This window comes from Furipterus horrens, unplaced genomic scaffold (assembly GCF_987537825.1).
Source record: "Furipterus horrens unplaced genomic scaffold, mFurHor1.1.pri manual_scaffold_5, whole genome shotgun sequence".
Classification (NCBI taxonomy): domain Eukaryota; kingdom Metazoa; phylum Chordata; class Mammalia; order Chiroptera; family Furipteridae; genus Furipterus; species Furipterus horrens.
This window is the reverse complement of record NW_028327175.1, coordinates 13,683,442-13,708,706: the sequence shown is the minus strand read 5'-3', so window position 1 is coordinate 13,708,706 and position 25,265 is coordinate 13,683,442. Positions and strand designations below refer to the sequence as shown.

Genomic DNA, 25,265 nt, shown 5'->3' with positions numbered 1-25,265 from the left:
GGCATCCGCCATTTGCACGGCCCGGGGGGGTGTGTACATATACGTTCCATGCGCACACGTGTACAGTAGGCTTATAAAGGCAGAGTTCCCCTAGTGAGGAAGGGGAATGTAGTCTGCACTTCACAGTGTTCGAGCCAGACACCCGGACACGAAGAGCCATGCTGGCCTGCCCGAGATCAAGAGGGCCCTCAAAAGTGTATCTCAGGAGGTGGAGTGGAAGGAGCTGGAGGTTACTGGGTCTGCAAAATGGAAAAGTAAGGCGAGAACCAGGGCATGAATTCTCCAAGCATTTCATGCTCATTGGTTCTCTAACTAGAAAGTAGGAGGCTAACCGCTAAAGTGGGGAGAAGATTAACTACACTTGTCAGTTATCTGTGTGGCAGTAATTATTGAAAGACAAAGACTGTCTATAGTTTTTATCCACTGGAGCATCATTAAACTTCCAGAACGATGTGTGCTTTAAGGAATTCTTGCCAGGGTAGCCGTTTTCCCACTAACCATAGGTCTGACATTCTACTCTGTCTTTGGGAGGTTGGCAGTTAGGGAATTCCTGTGCCCAGAGGTAAGCCCACATAGAGCTGTTCTTGTCTGTTTGCTCTGTGACTTGTTTATAGCAGGTCCCACATTTCTTTTCACCCTTAGGTGGGAGTTGTGTGTGTGTATCTCCGCCCCTGGGGTCTATAGCTCACGTGTGGAACATTCTAGTCAATCACAGGAGAAAAAGCAAGATGGAATTAAAGAGGGAAACAAGAGATGGGGACAGGGATGATCCTAATGGTGCTGTAGAAAAGTAAACTCAGGGACAGCGGCCAGAACCACTGTATGCTCCCTTGTTCCTGAATCCCTGTCCTCCAGAGTGGCCCACCACATGGCTACTTGAGGTTCCAGGTGTTTGTTCTGTTTTCCCTCTCTTTCCATTCCAAGCAGCTAGTGGGGTCCTTAGCGTTTCTCTTGGGGGTTTTTGAAGGACAGAAGCAGAGGCACTCAGAAGTCTCTGGCGCCCTTTGTCTTCTGTTAAGGCCTAAATTCATAGAAAAGAGTGATGCACGCCCCAGAGGAAGGGGGCAGGGTTAGGTGGGGGGAGACTGGTGAGGGAGGGAAAGGTGGAGAGAAGTTGGTTGATCCGTTGAAAGGAAACAGGAGAAAAGGTCCACAGATTGGAGGGAAACAGAGTTGGATGGGTCTGTGACTATTGGGGACATGCATGTGTCCCAGGGCCGCACTGTGGGTGCTAATACAAAGCTTACAGAGGGGATGATGGAACCCTAGGCTCAAGATTTCTCAGCCTCACCAGATTTCCTATCCCATACTTAGCAATGAAGATGAAAAGCCTTTGGCTCCTTTGGGGTCACAGGAGACCAGATCCTTGGGCACTCAGTTGGAACCCACAGGACTGGATGCACCATAAACGAAGGGCCCTTCCCAACACTCCGACAGAGTGTGCCTCCCCGGACCCTTGATCCACCCTAGGGAAACAGTTCCCATGACCACTGGCTCTCCTGCCAGCCCAGGGAAGGAAGCACTGAGTCAGCTGTCATTTAATTGAAAGGAAATTTTTAAAAAAGCAATGTGGGTGTGCACCTATGTTTATAGACCAAATCTGATACCTGCAACAGCGATAATTAGCTTCTCTGTTCCTTTTTGTGTTCCTCCTTCTGCTGAGGAAGCATAGCTCTAGGGGCACAGGGATGGAAAGGGGCTGAAAGACTTTATCCTTGAGGTCCTGTAACTGTGTATGGGGGGTGGGGGGTGGACAGACCCATGCAGTGTGGTGTCCCAGAGGAAATCTGGCCAGGAAGTATCACCTGGCAGAAAGGAGGCCCGGGCTAGAGAAGGATTCCTGGAGAGCTTAGGGGGCCTGTGCTCTCTTTGGGCTCAGCTCAGTGAATCGACTGGTGACTGAGTCACAAGGGAAGGGCGCAGGTCAGATCAAGAAAAGAATGACTTGACTCTCCTAAAACCGTGAGGTCTGGGTGTCTCTACCCTTGTCTCCACCTGTGGGACCTTTCATTGACGTTAATGCCAGGTTACGTGGTGGTAACTTCAGAATGTGTCTGTTACAAGGTGCCTACCTAAAATGATGGAGCATTTCACTCTGAGCCAGAGCAGAGAATAAAGCACACCCATCCCACCAATTTCTGGCCGTCCCTCTTTGGCCTGGTTTTCACTGTTCCCTGTCACAACCCTCCCAGCTCCAGTAAAATGTCCTTTCTCAAGCCCAGGATGTCTTGACAAGGGAATTTTTTCCCATCTCCATTTCCTCAGGGATGGCAGACTGTCCTTAGGAGACGAGCTGCTGGTAATCAATGGTCACTTACTGATCGGGCTGTCCCATGAGGAAGCTGTGGCCATTCTTCGCTCAGCCACGGGAATGGTTCAGCTGGTCGTGGCCAGCAAGGTAGGTAGTTTGTTTTTCTCTGTAATATTTCTAACGGTGGTGGTGAACTTGGAGCTCTCCCCACACACTTTTGCCTTGGGCCATTTAAACAGTCACGATTCCACAGTGCGAGGCCCACAAGGGGGCCCTTAGGTGAAGTGCAGTTTATTTTGCTTATTTAGAAGATATACTTAGGAGACGGCAAAAGAATAAGACTAAGGAGAAGGTAAGAATGCTAAGGTGGGAGGAAGGACAAGGTAGCGAGAGAAGCAGCTTGCAACAGAGGAAGAGATGTGGAGGTCACGGGGCCATCGGGACAAGAGGTGCCCATCTTCCAGGTCACCCTGGAGGAAGAGAGGTTACCACTCAGAGCCTCACCAAGTGCTGGTGCTGCTAGAGAGCTTGTGAATGTCACCCCCTCCCTTTCTCCCTCCTCAATTTTACAAACGGGACAGTGTGGCAGAGCTTCGTGGTGGCCTGGATGCTGCTCGGGTTCTTGATGCCTGTCTCCTCCCTCTGTGGCCGCCTCCTCTTCATGAGGCCTCCAGCTGGGGTCCCTGGCATGTGTTAAGATAGTGTTGACGTCCTGGGCCCTCCCTGGATCTTCCCAGCCTTCGTGCTCTGGATGAAGGCTGCAGGACTCCACAGCTGTGTGATGAGGAGGAGGAGGAGGGGCTGGGCTCTCCTGGTTCTGCTCTATTGTCTCGTTGTGCTGGGGGTGAGACTAGGAAAGAGCCCACGTGACAGAGAAGCTAGTGAAGTGTTGCCACGAGGCTTTGTCCACTTCATCTCAGTTGGTCCCCGTTGCAGTTCAGGAAAGAACTGGTGTGAGCATTATGCTCTTGCCAGTATGGCTACTTTCCCTTCCATTACCCATATTATTATTTTTGAACCTAGCATCCAAAGATTTTTATACACATGGTTTACAGTTGCTCATATGGAAAATAATACGATCATTAATAAATAATAATAAAATAATTAATAAATAGTAATACAAGCATGGCCCTGGCCAGATTACACAGTTAGTTGGAGCATTGTCCTGGATACCAAAAAGGTTGTGGGTTTGATCCCCGGCCGGGGCATGCATGGGAGGCAACCAATCAGCCAAGCAGTGTTTCTCTCTTTCTCTTTCTTTCTCTCTCTCTCTTCCCCACCCCAATCCCCTAGCCCCTTTCCTCCCTCTCTAAAACCAATAAAAACATATCCTTAGGTGAGGATTAACCAATTAAATTAAAATAAGAGAATAGTAATACAAGAATAAACTGTGTTTCGTGTGCTCACAGCTGTAAACCTACTTTTGCCCCACCCTATATTTCTTTCTGCCTCTTAGATTGCAACATCTATTGCCCATTCTTAGAGTATTTAATACACTGGAGGACTATTTTAATAGTTTTAGCTACCTGAAAAATCTGCTCCCCTCCCTTCATGCACCGTTTACCCCAAACCCTTGACCTAGACTCTCAGGCTTCCAACAAGAATGTGGATCCTTGGGAAAGACTTGGCAGAAGGAGTACGCATTGAGGCCCTAAAGGCAGAAGTTGAGACATTCTCCATTCATAGGCCCCTCCTCCCCTTCCAGAGACTATGGGGAACCCTGGCATCTCCTCACTAGGCATGAGGAGGGGAGGCAGCGCCTGGGATGTTCTCGGTCAGCCTGGTGAATTCCACAAGGAGGGAAACAAATTCCTCATTTGACCAGATGGGCTTAGAATTTGAAAAGCATCATCAGATCTTACACACACACACGCACACACACACACACACACACACACACTCATATGTTTGCACAGTACTCCCCCCCCATCTATAACTTAACACAGAATTTTTTGCACAGGTGTTATACCCTGGCCACCACACCTGAGGTTCTATAATGACTTCTTTCTCCTGCTAGTTTGGAAAGTGGGAAAGAGGAAATCTTTGTCAGGTCATTATCCACAGGAACACATGCACACACAGAAGACATAAAGTAAAAACAAAAACAGGCCAGTCCAGGGTAAAACTAATAATTAAGGGGCACACATGGGATTATGAAAGCCCCTCTGTGACCTATGACTTCGCGCACTGACTTAAGGAAAGAAAGGACGGACACTAATAGGTATCGGGTGTCTACTATGTGCCAGGTGCTTCTTGCCTTTCATCTCATTTAATTCTTAAAATAATTTCCATGAGACAGATATTAGTTCTTTTTATTCAGTGGATGAAATTAAAATCTAAGTGATTAATCAGTTTGCCCAGAGATCACACAAGTAGTGGGTAGCAGAAGCAGGTTTCCTCCTGTGTCCCTCGGATTCCCAAGTTTGCGTCCTAACCCAAGCTGCCCCTCAGTCAAATCGATATAAAGGACACTAGAGCTAATGATATTAGAAAAGGTCATGTGTTCCTGCTACAGGCTTTGACTTGGGGGACACCTGCAGGGGTCTTTGTAGGGCTGAGCTACAGTCCAGAGCCAAGGAAAGGGTGTCTATTTTAGTTCTCGGTCCATGGGCTCTTGGCCATGAGTACTGAGCTGTGGCCCTAAAGCTGACGACCCAAAGGAGGGACGCCTTTCATTTCCTGCCATGCTCTGTTTACAACGAGGCAATCCACTGCTGCAGCTGCTGCCTGCTCTGTGTTCTGTGACTAAATCGGCACCGTCTGAGGTGCTCATCCATGGAGGAGAAAAGAAGTCAGTGTCTAGGCCCCTCGCAGCATCTGTTCCTCTTCTTTATCCAACAAGAGTAAAGAGACCACAGGCTTTGTTTTCATAGTTTTGAAGAGAGGGAGTGGGAAAAAGAGCTTTGACCTGCTGAGTATAAGGAATAATAAAAAATTAAATTATTATTATAGATAATAGTCACCTTGTCAAAAAGGTTTAAGGCATTGTTTTAGAAATACAACAGTCAGTTTCTTCTGGAGACCATGTCTCATGTTTCCACACAAATATGTTGTTGGCTTGCAGGGGCTAAGGAAGTTTGTGTTGAATGAGTAAAATCAGAATATCCAAGTTCACTTCGATGTTGCTAAAAAGTGCATACATAGCAATACAGATTTCCCTTGTGTTCTTTTCTTCACTTTAAGTTTTTATTAACATGTAATGTGTACTTACTGTACCTAATGTGGAAACCCCGGAAAAAATATAGAGAAGGAAAAGAGGATAAAACGTTTGTAATCCCACCATGAGCACTGTCTGTTAACTGGAGTGCGCTTCCAGACTAGAACACACGTACGTGTGTGTAGCACGTATACACACGGTTTCATTAAATGGAGTCCAACACAAGGAGACAGCGCACCTGGAGGCAGTCCCACCTGGACTGAAGTGCCAGCACAGTCCTAGACAAGCTGTGTGTCTTCAGCCAGTTACCCCGTCTTTCTGACGCTCAGTGCTTGCGTCTGTAGGTTGGGAATCATGGGATGTTAGGAAGATGAAGAGCGATATGAATGGGTCTGAACAATGTAGCTGTTCACAACGTTTGCCCTTATGCTTATCATGTAGTATTACCGTTGTCATTCATAAAGTCACTATGTATTATTTTTAACCTACTTTTTTTACTGTACATAAGAATCTTTCTATATCAGGAAGTATATTGCTACAGCACCATTTATTTAATTTTTTTTTAACTACAGATTACATTCAACATTACTTTGTGTTAGTTTCAGGTAAACAACATAGCGGTTTGACAACCATACTTTACAAAGTGTCCCCCAATACTTCCAGCACCCACCGGCACTGTGCATAGTGGTCCCAATGTCATTGATTATATTCCCTGTGCTGTACTTGGCGTCCCCGGGACTGTTTGCTGCAGCACCGTTTTTAATGACCATGCAGTATTCTGTCCTGTGGCTGTTGTGCAATTTACTCACTCATTGGGACCATCATCGTTTGGTTTTGTTTTTGGTTTTTAATTCTTTCCTGTTAATAGTTTGGCAGAGTTGACATCACAGAGGAAAACTGAACTCCCTTTTTGTTTAATAGCTCCTTTTCCTTTCCTTAGGTAAGGGCCGACAGTATAGTATTTACAATTACAGATCTAAAATGAATGAGCTTCAGGTACCTCAAAGGTGGAACCTGCATCCAGTGTCACTGTCACCAGGTGCCCCCTCAGTAACAGTTTGCCCTCAGTAACCAGTTTAAGATGAGTGTTTTTGTTGTTCTCTTTTCTGTCAGTCCCTGAGGACTGTGATCATCAGAGCTTGCCACGTGTCCGGCTTTGCAGAAATGGCTGGTGTGGGAGAATGAGGAGAGGACACACTGCTTTTTCTTCTGACCTCGGGTCAGCCCTGCAGTCCCTGGTCCCTGACCTTGTGGGCGGTGGCATTTCCCAGAAGCGTTCTCGGCTCGTGTGTGGGCCTCTTGCAGTTGGGATTGTCACATGGCCCTGTGGTCTCGCCTGCGTATCACAACCCACCCTGGCCTTATCTGTGCGTAGGAAGGGCTGTGCTGAGGTAGCCCCTTTATTCTTTAAATCTTTAAAATATGTACATTCCTCTTTCATACACAAGCATGTAACACACACAGACACACAAAACACTCATGTAAAAGGCCGTGTCAGCAAAGAATAGACAGGAAACATCTACACTAACCAAATAAGGCTCCTGCTTTAAAACTTGGGTTTACCAGCCACACCTGGAATATGAGCAAGGCTGCTGTGAAAGAGGCGTTAAAAATTTTTCCTCTTCCTCTTCCTCTTCTTCCTCTTCTTCTTCTTCTTTTTTCTTCTTCTTTCTTCTTCTTTCTTCTTTCTTCTTCTTTTTTCTTCTTTTTTCTTCTTTCTTCTTTCTTCTTCGAAAATAGTGACAAGAGCTCTCTAAAAACTAGAGACCAACAAACCACCAAAAGTTTGGGAAGCATTAACGATTCACCTTCAAAGGGCATACAGAACCAAGAATGCAATAGCAAGATAGCAGTGGGGGCCGAAGTCCCCTTTAGAGTCCTCTTTTAATCGCATCTGGCTCCATGTGTTTTTGTTGACCTTGCAAACTTGTGTCCTGAAAGCAGGACGGGGAGGGCATCAAAGGAACATAAGTTCAAGAAGCTCGGATTGTTTATAGAAACACTCATCTAAGAAACATAGATTCTTCGGCGGGGGGGGGATTTGGTTTGGGTTCAAATTGGGTCCACACTCCTGACATTTGAGGTCACCTGGCAAACCTGGAAATGCAGAACATTCATTCCATATAGCCTTTGGGTTGAGAGCGTGTGACCACCCACAGCTGACTCTGCTAGGTTTTCTTTGACCTTGACCTAGAACTGCTGGTGCCATGGAGTAATTTGTGGGCCTTTAATTATGTTCCCATAGGAAACCTCTGCAGAGGACATCCTGAGGTTAACATCGAAGAGTTTGCCAGACCTGACCAGCTCGGTAGAGGACGTGTCCTCTTGGACTGACAACGAAGACCAGGAGCCAGACGGGGAGGAGGAGGGCTTGTCTTCCATCCAGGGAGCAGTAAGTATACCTGTGGTTCCTGGTGAGGTGACGGAATGATGTCCTCCTGAAGACACGGGCTCTGGGATCAGGGATAAAAGCTCAAGGTGGTACGACAGAACCCAAAACAGGAAAGGACCACAGTGTACTCTTTGTATCTATTATTTTTTTGTCAGAATCTTCCAGAAAGATCTATGAGGGTAATGCTTTCGCTTAAGAAAAAACATTGAAACTGGAAACAGGATAAGAGAGCAACTGGGTGTGAAGTTCAGTGACTATGTCATTTTCTAGGACGCTTAGTAACATATACAAGGATTTTATTGCTACTCTTCATGAGTGTTGGAAAACTATTGTTTGTGAATTTAAACTTAGACTGCGAGGTTTCTGGTTGAAAGTAGAATGCTAAAATGACACAAAACTCGTTCATGAAGGGTTGTATAGATAGGTGTTAAATTCTGAATCAGAGCAGGACCCTACAGGGCTGGCAGCCCTTCCTTTGACAGCCTGGGACACCTCACACCCTCTCAGCCCGCTCTCACGCCCAGTCGGGGGGGCTTTGGGTGAACTGTGGTTGCAGTGGGGCTCTGTGGTCTCCGCTTTCTATCCCAGACCTGAGAGATGTATCATTTTTAGTGTAAACTCTTTTTTTTAAAATATATATTATTGATTATGCTATTATAGTTGTCCCAATTTTCCCTCTTTGCCCCATCTACCCTTAACCTCCCCCACCCCTAGCAATCCGCCCCCCATGCCCATGGGTCATGCATATAACTTCTTTGGCTTTTCCACTACCTATACTGTTCTTAACGTACTCCTGTCTATTTTGTACCTACAAATTTTGCTTCTTAATCCCTGCACCATATCCGCCATTCTCTCCCTTCCTTCTTCAAACTGATAACCCTCCAATGATCTCCATATCTAAAATTCTGTTCCTGTTCTGCCTGTTTGCTTAGTTTGTTATTTGGATTCAATTATTGATAGTTGTTAATTTATCGCCATTTTAGTGTTCATTGTTTTGATCTTCATTTTCTTATGTAATTCCCTTTAGTATTTCATATAATAATGGCTTAGTCATGATGAATTCCTTTAGCTTTACCTTGTCTGGGAAGCACTTTATCTGCCCTTCCATTCTAAATGATAGCTTTTCTGGATAGAGTAAGCTAGGTTGTAGGCCCTTGCTTTTCATCACTTTGAATACTTCTTGCCAGGCCCTTCTTGCCTGCCAAGTTTCTTTTGAGAAATCAGCTGACAGTCTTAGGGGAACTCCTTTGTGGGTAACACTCTTCTTTTCTCTTGTTGCTTTTAAGATTCTCTCTTTATCTTTAAACTTTGTTGGGACTCTGTGCTTCCTGGATTTGTATGTCTATTTCCTTCACCAAATGAGGGAAGTTTTATTTCATTATTATTTCAAATAAGTTTTCAATTTCTTGCTCTTCCTCTTCTCCTCCTGGCACCCCTATGATTCAGATGTTGGTACATTTGGAGATGTCCCAGAGGTTCTTTATTCTATCCTCATTTTTTTAAATTCTTTTTTCTTCTTGCTGTTCTGATTGAATGCTTTTTTATTCCTCATGTTCCAAATTGTTGATTTGATTCTTTGGCTTTATCCCCTCCACTGTTGGTTCCCTGTAAATTTTTCTTTATTTCACTTAATGTAAGCTTCATTTCTGCCCAGGTCTTTTTTATGCTGTTGCAGTACCCAATGAGTTCTTTAAACATACTGATAATCAGTGTTTTGAACTCTGCACCTGATAGGTTGCTTATCTCCATTTCATTTAGTTCTTTTTCTGGAGTTTTGTTCTTTTCTTTCACTTGGGCCATATTTCTTTGTCTCCTCATTTTGGCAGCCTGCCTGTGTTTGTTTATGTGTACTTAGGTAGGCCTGCTTTGACTCCCTGTCCCTGTTAAGTTGTATGGGGTGGAGCCTCATGTATTTGCCAGGGCAGGGCTACCTGTGTTACTGCTTTGTTGCTCTGTGTGGGGGAGGGCTCAGAGGGGGGAACAATGCTCCTGCCTGGCCTCTGAAGCTTTGCCTGGGAGGAAGCTGTCACCCAGCACTTGCCCTAATGCCAGTCACTTTCTCCCTGTATGCCACTGGTGCCCTTCCAGCTGTTGTCCTGGTGCTGAATCCCAGAGGGGACACATCTGTGTGAATCCTAAATCCATTGCAGGCCCTTAAAGAGGAATCTCTTGAGAATCCCACAGTCTCTTCCCCTGCCCCAACCCCCACTTGTTTTTACAGCCCGAAGTTATGGGGACTTATCTTCCTGGTTGGTGCTGGAACCCTGGGCTGGGATTCCTCACTCCCCAGGAATCCCTCCCGATTTTTACCCAACACGCATGGATGTGAGACCGCCAGTTCCCGTCTCCACACCTCTCCGCCCCTCTCCACCACTCGGTGCCTCTTCTCTCCACGCCTCTCCGCACCTCTTCATGCCTCTCCCACCTCTTCATTGCCTCTTCCACTTCTCCATGCCTCTCTGTGCCTCTCCGCACCTCTCCTCCTCTCCACACCTCTCCATGCCTCTCCGCACCTCTTCATGCCTCTCCCACCTCTTAATGCCTCTCCCACCTCTCCATGCCTCTCCCACCTCTCCATGCCTCTCCCACCTCTCCATGCCTCTCCCATCTCTCCATGCCTCTCCGCACCTCTCCGCACCTCTCCTCTCCATGTCTCTGCACTTCTCTGCACCTCTTTTCCTCTCCCACCCATCTGGATCTGGCTTCTTTAAATCCTTGATTGTCGGACTTCCACACAGCTTGACTTTCTGACAATTCTGGGTGGTATTTGTTTTGTAGTCTAGTTGTATTTTTTTGTGTGTGTAGTTGTGCGCAGAGGTGAGGCATGTTTACCTACACCTCCGTCTTCACCAAAGTCTAGTGTAAACCCCTGTTAGCCCTTATTCCCTGTTCAGCCAGCCACAGGAAAGGTGCTGCGTTTCTGCCATTTGGAGCCCCTTAGGGTCGCTTGGTCAAAGGTTTTCTGCAGAAAGGTTTTACTGATTTAAACTTCCAGCAGTGCCTAGTTCCCATCACCATCAATGACATCGCCTTTTAAAAAAAGTACCAGTTCATCACATGTGGTTTTATATGCTTATTATTGTAGTTTTTCCAAAGGAATGCCAATGCATTCTGTCCAACACACTTTATTTGGGGAACTTTCGGTGACCTTTAAGGAGAAACAAATGACTCTCAACACTAATTCTGCACGGGTGCACGTGGCCTGGCACTGTGTTTCTAGGTTTCTCTACCTCGTCACCCCGGCTGTCCCACACAGATCTCAAACCCATTATCACAGTGGAGAAACCAGAATGGATCCTGCTCTGACAGTGCCTCTTGTCCGTGCCTGAGAGACCACCTCCCCTCACTTCTTCTGCTCCGTGCCCCTCTCAAAGCACTCAGAGGGAGGGACATCCAGGCTTCTTCCCGGGCTCACACCTGCACCTGAGCCACCATCCTTTCTTGGCCATTGTCTTGCGGTCTGGTTGTAACCAGGAGAACCGGGCCTGAGATGGAGCCCTGCAAGGCCAGGAGAGGGGCAGCTGATACCAGGCATCTTCCAGACATCACAATCTATCCAGCATCTGCCCTCTGCACCTTACAAAGGTGCGGAACTACTGAGAAAAACACACACACACACTCACACACATATATATTTAGTTCTGTGTTTATAATCCAAGACTCTTTGTCATTCTTAAACACTAATGAACCACCTTAAATGAAAGAAACCTGGTACTGTTTAGTCAGCTAGGTTACCAAGCCTTTTATTTCACAGATGAGACTGATTAAACCTGCTGCCAAATTCCACGCAGACACAGACTGGTTTTGCACCTGCAAGTGGTGGTGTGCTCCAAGCACTTAGGCTGAGCAAATGTAATACACATGCTAAAGACCTGCCAGGAGCACCCTTATGATTTATTTTTCATGGCTACAATAAACAGCAATGAGATTTTCCTTTCAAAAAGCTCCAGTCATGCTTAGGATAAAACCATATGGTGACGATCAAGTTTGAGGAATAGAGGCAGGAAAACAGGAAAACGGGGACCAGACAGTGAAATTCCTATCATTGGCATGATTGTCATCCGTCTCAGTGGGGTCTGGGTTCAGTGACAGGGTGCTGTCCCCACCACCCGCCACCACATCCAGTATTGAAGACCACCCATTTGGTATCAGAAATATTTGAAGTCTAGCTCTTCCGCCCCTTACCAGCTGCCGTCCTGGGCCACCTGACTGGCCCTTCTGCATCAGGTCGGTCTGCTTTACTTTGTCTTTGGCTCGGCCGTGACCATTTTTAAATGAGAATCTGGCCGTCATTAACAGTTTAAAAAATCATTCAGTGGCTCTCAGTCACACTGTTAAAATCCCAGATCCTTAACGTGGACTGCCATCCATTCCAGCCCGCCTGTACTGCCTGTTCTCCTACTCTTTGTGCTCAAAGGAGCCCTACACACACACACACACACACACACACACAGAGTCCTCTCAAGGCAGTGTGAGCTACATACACACACACACACACACACACACATACACACACACACACACAGAGTCCTCTCAAGGCACTGTGAGCTCCACATTCCCCAGGCTGCTACTATGTGCCTTTGCACCTGCTATTCTTCCCACCTAGGAGACCTTCTTTGCCTGGCAAGATCATTGTCAACCCAGCCCAGTGTCCCTCCTCCCCATCAGCTAGCCTTTCCCTGACACCAGAGTTCTTTGGTCTGTGCTGTGTGCTTGCGCAGTGCTATGTGGTGACTTCTGTTGTAGTACTTACCATCTTGTCTTCGTGAATTCGCTTTCTACTGTTCTCTCTTCCTCATTAGATACAAACATTTCAAGGGAAAAGACCATGATGCCTAAATACTTCTCTATCCCTAGGACAGTACAATGCCTGGAAAATAATAGGGGGTGTGGAAGGAAGGGAAGAGATCCTCCTGGGATCTCCTGTCATTCCTTGACCACCTGTGGTCCTTCTCTGGAGGACCAGAAGCTCACCTGGTCCTTAAACCTTGAGGTACAAGCTCAGGTCCCAGCCTCTGACTCTTCTGCTTCCCTCATCTTGCCACCACACTTGCCCTGCCTGGGTCCCTCTTCATCTGTCCCCGCCTCTTCCACCAGTTAGGTGTCCACACTCTGGGGCATGGCAGCACTTCGAGATCTGACCTTGTGACTGATTGGAGAATAGAGGACAGTGATTCTTTTCTGGTCCTTGGGGCCAGGTGAGGGGGCTCGGCTTAGCTGCAGGCTTTGTGCACGTGGAACCGTGCTGGAGAGGTGCCACTGAGCGTGTGAGCCCACGGGGGACATGAGCCTCGTTCCGCTGCTGCGTGCCAGGATCCCACAGAAAGGGGAGGTGACATTGAAAGGAATGGAGATGATTTCGCTTCGAGACATTACACATGTGCCCTCCTCTCTGGTTACCTAAGCGCTACCTTCCTCTCCAAGGTCAGATCAAGTTAGGAGTTGCCCGTGATGCCTCCCACTCTTAAAGCATCTGTGCTCATCTCTCTCCCAAATCTGCTGATCATGGCTTCCCTGGCACTTAGCATCTGCTGTTTTCTGTTTATTTGTCATCGTTTATCTCCCTGGAGAGAGAAACAAAATCCTGAAGTCTGGCAGTCTTTTGAAGTCAGGTGTTCCTCTTTGGGTCCCCAGTATCCAATGAAGCACCTTGTAATGAGTACACACTCAGTATATGTTGTCTTGGTCATAAAGTTATCTGTAGAGGGCAGTGGTTCTCAAAGTGGGGTCCCCGGACTTTCAGCATCATTGTTACCTAGGAAATTGTTAAAAATACAAATCCCCGCCTCATGGAGGGGGAGGGTAGGGGCGTGACAATCAGCTGGCTGTTTGAGGCCACAGACTTACCATCCTAGACTCATAGCCAAATTTGTTTGTAACCTCATACAAAGGCCCTGCAAAGGTAAACGCTGCTGTGACTTCCTTGAACGGTCAAGTGGCCACATGTTGGCACCGTGCCAAGGCTGACCTGCTGCCTCGAACCCCTGCTAAAGTCCCTACGGCTATTCAGCACTTGAAAAAAATAATTAATGGTGCTCAAACGGGTAGTGTCAAACAGCTCACAGTTAAGGAAGCTCTGCGGAATGGTTTGGTGGCCACTGAGGTGTGGGTGTGGTGTTATGTCGGTGAGATCATAGGCAACCGTGGCATGGTTGGCTATAATGTTTAAAGATGAATCTTTCACATCTGTTTCTTTTTGGTTTATTATTTGAATGCTCTTGGACCATGAGTGATCAGAATGGTATTTGAATTAAAAAAAAAAAAAGATGTGTCCAAAAATATTTCCCAACAACAACAACGAATCCTCAGGTTTCACCCCAGACCTGCTGAATCAGAAACTCCGAGGGTGGCAGTCAACAGTGTTTTCATTGCCTTCCAGGTGGCTATAACGTTTGAGGATTTTAGAGCCTTCCAATAAAATGAGTAGCACATGTGTTCTTATTGGCCATTCAAAAACTGTATATCCTTTCTCAAGTGTAAATAACTACAGTTCTTTTTGTTTTTGTTTTTTAATGAGATTTCCCAGGGGGAGAAAAATATCCATGCTCTGGGCTTTTGAGAGAGTTACTCTTTTTCAAAAGAAGAGAGAAAGAAGAGTTTCAATGTGAACGGGGTGTGAAATGGATGACACCTCTTCAGTGATTAGGAGCCTGTCTCCCTTTTTATATTTTTAACCTCCCCCCCCAAATGGAAATACTGTTGCCTTTGCCAAATCTGCAGTTGTCACAGCTCCGCTGGGAAGAGTTTGCTCAGCACATCCATCAGCGGACCTGTCTCCGCTTCCTTTAACATCAGGGAAGCAGTTCTGACATTTTTGGAATTACTAGTTTGGGGAAATCTTGGAGAACTTGAGGATGGTCAGAGTTTAAGTAGGAATAGAGGACCTCATCTCTTGAAAGGAAAGAAGGCTGAGCTGGATCTTACGATTCTGTAAGTCTGATATTGGTGTTTGAGTCTTTGTTGGTGGAATAGTCAAGAGGTGTGGGGGCCTGAACAGCAGTCTTCTGGAAGAGTCGGCATCCCCTGGGGTAGATACCTTTCCAGACACAGAAAGAAAGGAGAGGCACTCCGTGTTTTATTCAGATTGAATAAAAGATCCATGTTCGCTCTCAGTGTTTCCAAAAATGTCTGGATGTTGAGAACCTGTATTGCAGCATCTGGAAGTATCCTTTCTGGTTGAGCGAAGCTGTCCTGGATGGGAGGAAGTGGGGACCTGAGCTAGATTTTTCTGGTGACTCGAACTTAGAGCTTAACACAAAGAAGAGTGAGTGTTGGGTGTCTAAGCTTGTGATTAGTATTAAAGCAGGAAGATTCCACAATCAGATCTTCTCAGAGGGAAGTTGTTAATGCGGAGGGTCACTGGTACAGTGGTGTTGAATGTTCTTTTCTGTAGGCCTAGAGGGGAGGGTCTTAAGACGGGCTGCTCATGGCCACAGTGGGCTCTGAGGGTCCCTTAAGCACAGGGCAGTGGCAACCACTGCTTAGGGATGTCCTCATTCTCTGGGGTCAGGAACGGTCTTCCCTTCTCCTTGGGCTTACACTTCCTCCTTGTCTAACCTCAGGATTCACCCCTTCTAGGAAGTCTTCCCAGATATACACATCCTTCATGCCTGGGCCCCAGCATGCATTAAGCCCTGTATTTTCATTCATGACTCGTAACACAGATTATAATGTGTATCCATGTGACAGTTTGGTTAATGTCATCTTTCCCTAGGAATAAAAGATCCATGGGCTCAGGCCCCATGTCAGGTTTGCTCACTTGGGTATCCAAAGTGTTCACTGTGGGCTCTCAATATGTATTATAGGACAGTTGGTTGGTTGGACAGGTGCGCAGACAGGTAGAGGGTGCTGTAACTTCTCTCATTCGTAATGCACCCATAGACTTCTCATTAAAAGATCTGGTTATCTTCCACTGACTTGCCTGTTTTCCCCAGTGCACCAGGAATTTAAAATGGGCATGGCACCTAGTAGGTGCTTATTATCTGTGTCTGAAAACTAGGAAGCCCATCTGCCTCTCCCTTCTGGGAGTTACCATCTGAGATTCAAAGATCGGTGATGTAGAAATCATTTTTCCAAGTAGAGTATTGGGAGGACACAGTGTGTCTTCCTTTAAAATAGGACATTTGTGGCGATGGCTCATTAACTAACGAGTAAATTTCATGTATTTTGTTTGGTTAAGATTTGAAAGCTGAAAGCAGCTACAAAGGGAATTTGGGCCTTGATTTTTTTGACAACATCAACCATAACCATAAAGGACTGATCATCCCAGGGGAGGTGATGAAGTGGGATGTGAGTGAAAAGACCAGGCAGAAAACCACCAGGCAAGGACCGTGGGATGCCCAGTCTCGAAGGTGCAGGTCCTGGCTAATCGAACTGAAGTGTCAGAGCTACAAGGAGCCTTGGGGTTCAGCTGGTCCGAACTTTGCATTTTATAAGCTAGAAAGCCGTGGGGCAGGAGAAGCCATTGAGCTCCACCGACAGCAACTTGTTCCCCAGACAAGTTGTGTTATGGCTCAAATCAGCTATGAGGGGAAAGCAAAAAAGAGAAAGGAAAGGAAAGGCGAATGCACCCAGGAGAGCACTCCCATGGTTCAGCTGATCATCGCACCTCCAGGTTTCCCACTGGAGGGGCCCATTCGGCAGGTCTGAGTGGGGTGGGGCCCAGGAGTCTCTTTTCAGAAGCACCCCCGGTGGGCACCAGCCAAAGCAGCCGCAGCGCACACAGCTCCCCGAGTGGTACTTTTCCTCTCCACTGCCCCACCCCTGAGCTGCCCTCTCTTGCCCCTCACAGCCCGCGACTTCCCCCCAGTAGGGCTGAGTTCACTTAGACGTTCCTTGAGCCGCGCTTCCGCTGACACAGCTGTGAAGGAGACCTTGTTTGACACTCGGTGCGGTATGTGGCATCGCCGGAGTGCGATAAGGCCAGGCTGCAATTACTGCAGGCCTAAGAAAACAAGATTTACATGTGGGGGTGGTTTTTGTTTGGTTTGGTTTCATACTTCAAGGAGATGAAGTGATTATTTAAATGGGTGGGGGGGAAATATAAGATAAGAAGAATTATTTGGCCTGGATGAACTGCCCAGGAAACTGCTGAAGTTGGAATTAGGCTCACGCCCGTGGCACGTGCTCCGGGGCCTGTTCCAGCTCGCTACCTGGCTCCCTGCCGCGTTTTCACCCAAGCGGTTTGCAGGTCTCAGGGGAGCAGACAGCGTGCGACCTGCGTAGAGAAGCGACTGTTCTTCAGCCTCATACCTCAGTGGTCTCTACAGTGGGGTGAGCACACTGGGTGGAGGGCAGGGAGAGCCAGATGGTCCCTGGGAGTGTGGGAGGCAAGTATTAGCACTTCCATAGACTCATATCTCATTTTGGATATTTTTGTGCTTTCTAGTGCATGTATACATAGTACGGTGACATTGGCTTATACTTTATGAGTCTGTGTTGGGGGTGCCTGCTGGCTGCAGGGTCTGCTGGGTTGCCATCCCAGCACGGGGAGAGAGGAAATGCAGGGAAAGAAAGCCTCTTCCTGTGCCATCAAATTTACTATTGCTGTTTGGATTTTAAAAATTCCTTCCAGTTTCCGTGGAAATAAAATATGGGCTACTAGAGCATATAATATAGTTTCTTTGCCCTCAAATTAATGTCTGTTATGAAACTAATACTGTCGAAGCCATGAAGGGAACTTCTCGCTTCAGGTCCGTAATTTCCTGCCCAATTTGGTGTGCCAAGGTGCCTTGCAGCACTGCCCCCTGTTGCATGTGTTCCTCTTTATAAATATCACCCCTATGAACATAGTGTTCTGTGGTTTGGGGGAGTTCGCATCTTGAGTTCTCCCATGGAAATGTTAAGTAGAATATGTTGACTTAAAGGGAAGTGGCAGTTCTGAGATGAAAATGAAATAAAAATGTCTTCTGCTGTAGACCAAAAGATGGCCGTTACACAGGGAAAAGAAAACAGGATGTTGTGACTCGTCTACGCCCCATCCATCTGGGGTAACGCATCTTATTCGTTCGTGAGCTTTGCTCAGTCTTTCGGGTAACAGGAATCCGTGAGATGTATGTGTCTTTTGAGACTTTAAATAGAAATCGTGCTGATGCACACAGTCAGATTCTTACTCTCTTTAGAGAAACAGGATATCCCCATTCAGCTTCCATTCCAGTTATTGTGTTGGTTTTTTTAGGGCCAGTGATGAAATCACCTTTGGCACTGCATGGATCAGTTAGACAAATAGGCAGAACAGAAAAACGCAAAACAAGTACCTCATGTGACGTCTTCACGAGCAGTAGAAGATTTGGAGATTTCTGGTGTCTTTCTCCTTTTCACCAGGTCTTACACAGCACACGGTAGGACACAGCTGAGAAATAAAAACAGAGCAAAATGTAAGAGAGCAGAAGGTGCCCTGTGGCCTCCAGGGCAGAGACTGCTCATGGAAATAGAGCTGTTTACCATGAATAGAGCTCTCCCTGCCCAAGGGTTTGCTGGCCTAGGTTTTTGTTTGCTGCTTGTTTGGTTTTTGCTTGCCCGGTTTTCTGACGTGACTGACTTAGCTCAGTCAATGACATCTGCAGAAAAGGTAAGCCATACCTTTGCCTCCGGTTCTTGCTCTTGTGTCTTCACTCAGAAGATCCTTCCTTCTACTCCCGACTCTCAAGATTCTGAAGCCCCTCATTCCACAGAGACTTTTCTAATTCCTCCAGCCTTCTGAGGTCTCCACTTTCTCCAGGTGCCCATCGTCTGTCACATTTCAGCTCTTACAAATCAGGAAGACACCTCCTGATTTAGATAAATGGGTGAGATCAATGTCTTCAAAAGGTGCTGGTAAAGCTATTGTTTCAAACTTATTTCCCCTAGAAACAAATATGTTAATAAGTATTTGTAGAATTATCTTGTAAGCTGGTGGTGGCAAATAGGTGACCAGCACATGTCGCTCTCTCTCTCTCTCTGTCTCTCTCTCTCTCTCTCTCTCTCTCTCTCTCTCACACACACACACACACACACACACTGCCTCTTTAGCTCTCAGAGCAAACATTTCTAATTCTTCCTAACACTTTTCCCACTGATACCAGATACAACCTCAGGAGTTAATAACATGACATTCAGGTGCCCACTACCAGGACCTCGTGTTGATAGACACTGGACTCAGCCAGCTTGACTTTGCCATCCATGTGAGTTGGGTGGTTGGAGGGATACAAAGACATAGCACAGTGTTCCTCTCTTATAGTAATTATTATATTCCATAATGAATTATAGGTTTTTTTCTGTCCTTTTCATATTCCCCTCTTTTGTATAATAAATCCTTATGAGCCTTGTGCCATATATGGCCGAAAGGAGGGATGTCTGATTTCTTCCAGGGATCAGGGAGGGTTCAATGGATGGGGTGGCATTTGATGATTCCATAAGATTTCCACCAAAAAAAACACCCACCAAAATGGGTGACATTCTAGAGCAGAAAAATAACATGTACAATGGTTCACCAACTGAAAATTTGAAAGCCTGTTTAAGGAGCAGCAAGTAGTCTATTAAATGAAAATGTTTAGCCCATGCTTTTAGTTCCAGACTAAGGAATTATGACTTATTTTACAAGTACTGTGACTCATTGATGGTTTTTACATTGAGTGACAGGGCCAGATTAATTCCCCAAGCCTGGATGGCGAAGTTGTTTTTTTCAGATACCATGGGGGACCATTAAGCCTCGCCTCGGGCAGCAGCTTCCTTAAGGGGTCTATACTTGTCAGTACCTTCCCTTCAACGTCCCGCATTTCCTAAATATTCTCAAGTTTGTTCACAATGACTTTGGATAGGGATGGGTAGGCTAGGGTATGAGCCGTTCCTATAAATGAGAGGCTGGCAGTTGCAAAGTTCAGGTCGTAAACATTTCAGGCTCTGCCTTCCAAACAGTGTCTGTTGCAACAGCTCTAGGCAGCTTTGAGTCAAAAGCAGCCACAGGCAGCAAGTGAACTAATGGCCATGACTGTGTTCTAATAAAACTTTACAAAAACAGGTGTGGGGCCAGGTTTCGGCCCCAGGCAGCACTTCACCGACCCCTGCTGCAGATACCGTGTGTGAGCCTGTGCTGGGACAGCCTCTTATTACTGTTTCCCAGGTGGCCTTCCCAGAGCGCGTCTCAGCTTTCCAGGCCGGTTCTTCAAGAAGTGTGTGCCCTTAGGAATATCTATCAGCAAATCAGCAGGAGCTCCACACCTCTCCTGGAAAATGCAGAATGCAGAGTACAGTTCACGTGGGTCTGGAAAAGGCAGCCCAGGGCCTTAGGGTACTGCCTGGAACGTAACAGACTAAAACTGACCCGTTCCCCTTCATCCAAAACCCACCTGAACGGAATGCCCCGTTCAGACAACCCCTTTCTGTTGCAGTGAGCCATGTAATCATGGAAAACTTCCTCTAAAACATTTGTACAGGGGGGAAGGGGGGCCCTGGACGAATCTGGGATGTGTTTACTCTTGCTGCTAAATTGGATTTGACTCAGCTGCTGTATTGGACCACCTCTGACAATTCATCCCTGATTTTCTTTCCTGCCAGTCCTTCTGTTTAGTTCTTTGATCTCTTTTACATCCCTTTTTGATAGCCCTCCCCCTCAACTTTTTATATGTCTTGAGATTTTCACACACACACACACACACAGTCTCATCACTCTGGAATCAAGAGTAAAGAATATAATAGTCGTGCTCCCAGAAATATGTCCAACGAGGTCAGGCAGCCAGCTTCTGCTGACCAGTGGCCCAGGGGTCTGCCTTTAGTAACCAGCCCACAAACCCAGGGGGGAAAAAAACCCAGGCCCTGCATTGTTCTCACCCACCAGGTCATGGGAACATGGGGAGAGCGAGAAATTCCTGCTTCAGAGAGAATGTCTGTCTCTGCTTCAGTTTGAAATCAATACCAAGGAGGGACAGGTTCTCCCTCTTGTCATCTGCATCTGCTGTTATTTTTGAAGAACTGAGAGTCACTTGAGGACACTGACCCCTCCTTGGGAAGGTGACACATACAGATCTACCCCCAGGAGGGGCAAACATGTGCCAGTGAGTGATCACATTCCTGTGTCCTTAAGGGTGGATTTATTTGCCTCGGCTTTCTAAGGGACCGAGAGAGCTGTTTGATTTGCATGCCTAAAATTCATCCAGATCACCAACAAAATGGGCTCAGATTGTTTGGGGATGATAAATGGGAGGAAACCGGAAATGGGCTCAGCTAGAACAAGGACAATATTATTTCATTAGCAGAGCCGCAGCCCAGTGAGCCTGGGTCCACATCAGCTGCCGCTTCCCCCAGCTGCCTCCGAGGCCCTGCGTCTCCCGGAGTACGCTGGTGCTTGGCGAGTTCTGCTTCTCCGTTTTACTGTTTCCTCTTCAGTCCTGAGTTACTCTCTTTGTTGGATAGCAATGAGTCTACTGTTGCAGTAGATTTGTGTTTGAATTTCTGCAGTCAGCTCCCAGGCTTCTTGCTACTTCGGGGCTGATTTATGGTTGTTCTCATTCCCTTTTTCTGAATGGTTATTTATTCCCAGCCCTGGCCTCTGCTTCTCCTTCGGTCACTCAAACATCTGCCCCAGAGATTTGGAAAGTGAGCGTCTTTCAGCAGCCTGAGAACAATCTCAGTGTGACTGAAGCATGAAAGGGAGGTTCCCAGCCCCCACTGTCCTGTAGATGCTGAGCAGGGGAAAGAGCCAACACAGCTTCCTAGGGGTTTGGAGCCTGAATGTCCTCTGTCACATCTGCAGATGTGTTGTGTGTGTGTGTGTGTGTGTGTGTGTGTGTGTCTCAAGTGCTAGGAGCCATAAAACATGGCATGAACTGGGCGCAGCCAGTCCTCCTGCTGTTTTCCTTGGGATCAGATGTGCTTGCGCAATGGAAATGGTTGGAGGATGAAAGCCACACTTCTCATGGTTTGTTTGTAAGGCTTCAGGAGTTAGCTGAGGAAGACAGATGATGCTCGGGAGCTCGGCATTCTGTCAGCCACGGTGCGTTCACGGGGGTCCCGTAACTGCTTTGGACGCAGTTACAGCACACTTCTGAGGGCTAGACTTCTAGCATGGACCAAAGGGGCCTGTCTCGTAGCAGATAATGATGTTTGCTCCCCCCTGCACCCCAGAAGACTAAAGTTTGCCAGAAGCTGAAACTAGATTTCTGCGCCGTTTCTTATCCAAAATTATTGCTAGCCACATGGTCCAGTGCAGCTTTTCAGAGGGTCAGCAATGAGATAAAAATGTCAACATTAAAGTGCCAGCCAGTCAAATCTCCTCGCAAGGTATAATCCAAAGGCATTAAAATCTAAAGTAATTAACATCCAAACTTAAATTTCCTTGCTCTTTTGAGTTAAAAACCGAAGCACTTCATGGCCTCCGTTGATCTCTCCGATTTCTTATTTTGCTCCATTTTAACTGAGGTTTTTTTCTATTTTAGTATGCATTGGTTTTCGGGGGTACAGCTTAGTGGTTAGACAATCATACTTTAGTGTTCCCCTCGATATTTTCAGCACCCCAACTGGCACCGTACATAGTTATTACAATATTATTGCCTGTACTTCCCCTGCTTTACTTACTTCCCTGTGACGATTCTGTAGCTACCAATGTGTGCTTCTCAATCCCTGCATCTCTTTCGCCCAGTCCCCCAACCCCCTCCCGTCTGGCAACAGCCGGTTCTCTCTCTGCATCTATGAGTCTGTTTCAACTTTGTTTTTCATTTATTTTATTCTTTAGATTACACATCTAAGTGAAATCATATGGTTCTCAGACTGACTTATTAACTAAGATTCTTGATGTTGAGTGTTGCAGGGAAGTGGTGCTTTTCAGCATCTGTATGTAGCCTGGCCTGTTTTCCACTGGAACAAATCTCACTCCTTCAGCTCCAAGGAACTTGAATTTGTTCAATAGCAGGTCTCTTGTGCGCTTTACTTGTTAGTGAAATGTACGTGAACCATGAGTAAGTGGACCCACACTGGATTCCAAACGTTGGCCATTTAGACAAATGTGCCAATCTCCAACCCCTGGACAGTGGTCCCAGGCAAAATTTTCTTCCCAGGACTGCATTTAATTTTGCCAAAAACCATGTTAAGATTTGTAAAAAGTCTGAAAGTTTACACTACAGATTCATGGATGCTGGCAGAAGACATGAGATTCCTGGGTCAGAGACAAATGACTTTGTTACTTACAACAGCAGTTTTTGGTTTTCTCCAGTCCCAGTTTACAATTCAGTCCCAGTTAAGAGCTTCATTTTGCATAATTTCCCCTTGCCCCCCGTCCCCATCCACATACACACAAGTCCTTTGATAGTGATGCAGAAAGGCTCAGGGAGATGTACATGCAAATGGATTTGTATCCCAGCTAAGGAACCGTGAGCATAGACGACCTGAATCTTTTATGATGGGCTAGAAGCAAACCTGCTTGCTCTTTGTTCCAGAGAGAGAGAGACGTTATCTTTAGTCTACTGGTCAGTGTACAAATCTGCTGCTTTCTCCTCCCACACTGTCTCTACTTGTCAAAGCTGGGCACACTACAAACATCCTTGAAAGGATAGATGATCCACTGTAAAAACAACCTATGCCTCTCTGTCCATAAGCCACAGAAATGGGAGAGACGCATGGAGGAATGTCTCCCAAAGGCTATGCCAGACTCAGTAACACCAAGTGAAGGGGAACTGATGATGAAAATAGTCTTGGCTTCTCTTAAAGATGCCAGTGAGTCTATAAGCAGTTGTGTGGCATCTGTGACTGTGCATTAAAACTCAACTCACGGGGATCTTACCAGTCTGGGTGGGAAACTCAGTCTGGTCCTGTTTACAATTCTTCTTGTTTATATTCAAATTTAAAAATATATATTTTTTTTTAATTTATTGATTTTTAGAGAGAGAAAGAGAAACATCATCTTGAGTTCCACTTATTTATGCACTCATTGGTGGATTCTTGTATGTGTCCTGACCGGGGATCCAGCCCACGACCTTGGCATATGGGGACAATGCTCTAACCAGCTGAGTGACACAGCAGGGCCAAGAGCTCCTTGACATGTATTCACACTTCAAGATAAAAGGATAAGGCACCCTGGTGTGTCACATTGGGTGTGAATTGTGTCTCTGACAGAGCTTTCTCATTCTCAAAAGCAGATATTTCAGTCTTGGGCCACATTTTCCATTTCCCCTGCCTTTTGACATAGAAGTACTTAGATTAGAGGCAGCTTCATCTCTTGTCCCCGTTTATTCAGCTTGAACACACCCTCTGCAGATGCATGAACCAGACCTGCTGTTGATGATTCTGAAGCTTACGCCCCAAATGAGCTAGTAAGGCTAATGCCTCTGCCCCCTGACCCTTGGCAACCCTTTCCTCAGGTTTTGCATGTTCCGGGGGTTGAGTAGCATTGCTTTCTGCTACATATTTTTGGGCAGTAATTGGATATGCCTCTAGTGTTTCATATCTGTCTCCTTTTGGGAAGAATCACTTTGAGTTTCTGTCTAACCTGCTACATAAATGGACCCCTTTCTTCCTTCATAGCCCTGCTTGCTGAGTCTGTGTGCCTTTTTCACTCCCGCTGTTCCTTTGCTTTCTGACTCATATTTTTTTCTAAAATACTCTTCTAGACTCTGTCATGTGGGGCCCATTGTTGTAAAACAGAAGGAATCAAGGAGTCCTCTGTTTCCTAAAGTATCCATTGTTCCAGTGTATCTTGACCACTGCCACCTCTGACTTGGCTAATTCCGCCCAGGAAATAGTCTCCCATCAGAGCAACATCATCTGCTGGCCTATTACTGTCCCATCTGGTTCCCATTTCTCAGGCCACTTCCATCAGGGCAACAAAAGTAACTGTGGCCCAGGAATTTTTTTTTTTTTTTTTTAACTTTCCCTGGTCTACCTTGCTCGTCTGCTTTAAATCTGTTCCCTCTGGGTATAGCTGTCCCAAATCCTGGTACTCGGACCTTTTATCTGCAGTTCATAAATCACATCTCTCATCGTTTTCCGGGCCTGGGGTGCCTGCAGGAAAGGTCCTGCCTTCTATTCTCTGTGGTTTTGCCTCTCTTCCTCAGTTGGATTTCTTCAGGTCCCAGTCATGCTTCCTGACCTGGGAATAGCTAGGTGTCTCCCCAGTTTTGTAATGCTCACTTGAAGAACACTTAGGCACATCTCTCTCTTCCTTATACTCTGCTCTACCCTGGTCTTCCCATCTCCGCTCCCCTTCATATATGTCCAGTCTGCCATCTAAGATCTCATCTTCTTAAAGAGATATCTCTGTTCCTGCAGCAGACCATCAAGTCTCCTGTATTATCTCTAGCACGGCTTCTATTCTGATTGTAAGACCAGAGCATGTTCTCAAATCCTCTTTGGTGTCCTGTGCAAACCTGATTTCTAAAAACTAAGTATCCCAGTCACATACCTTTAAAACTGCCTTAACAGTTAAAACTGTCTCAAACTGTTAATTTTACAGTGATGCTATGGAGCTTTTTTCTCATCTTCAAGAAGATGACCTGTTC

At 46.3% G+C, this 25,265-nt stretch overlaps 1 protein-coding gene and 1 pseudogene across 1 annotated transcript in view; both read left to right on the top strand.

The window, feature by feature from the left end:
- The window catches only part of PDZD2 (PDZ domain containing 2), a 207,198-nt gene that overhangs the window by 133,452 nt on the left and 48,481 nt on the right, over window positions 1–25,265 (top strand). Inside the window, exons 4-5 of the mRNA XM_090276198.1 lie at window positions 2,266–2,398; window positions 7,654–7,800. Coding sequence (XP_090132324.1) covers window positions 2,266–2,398; window positions 7,654–7,800 — 280 coding nt within the window. The remainder of the gene's footprint in view (window positions 1–2,265; window positions 2,399–7,653; window positions 7,801–25,265) is intronic.
- On the top strand, window positions 13,085–13,969 carry LOC150008233 (ATP synthase F(0) complex subunit g, mitochondrial pseudogene; annotated as a pseudogene).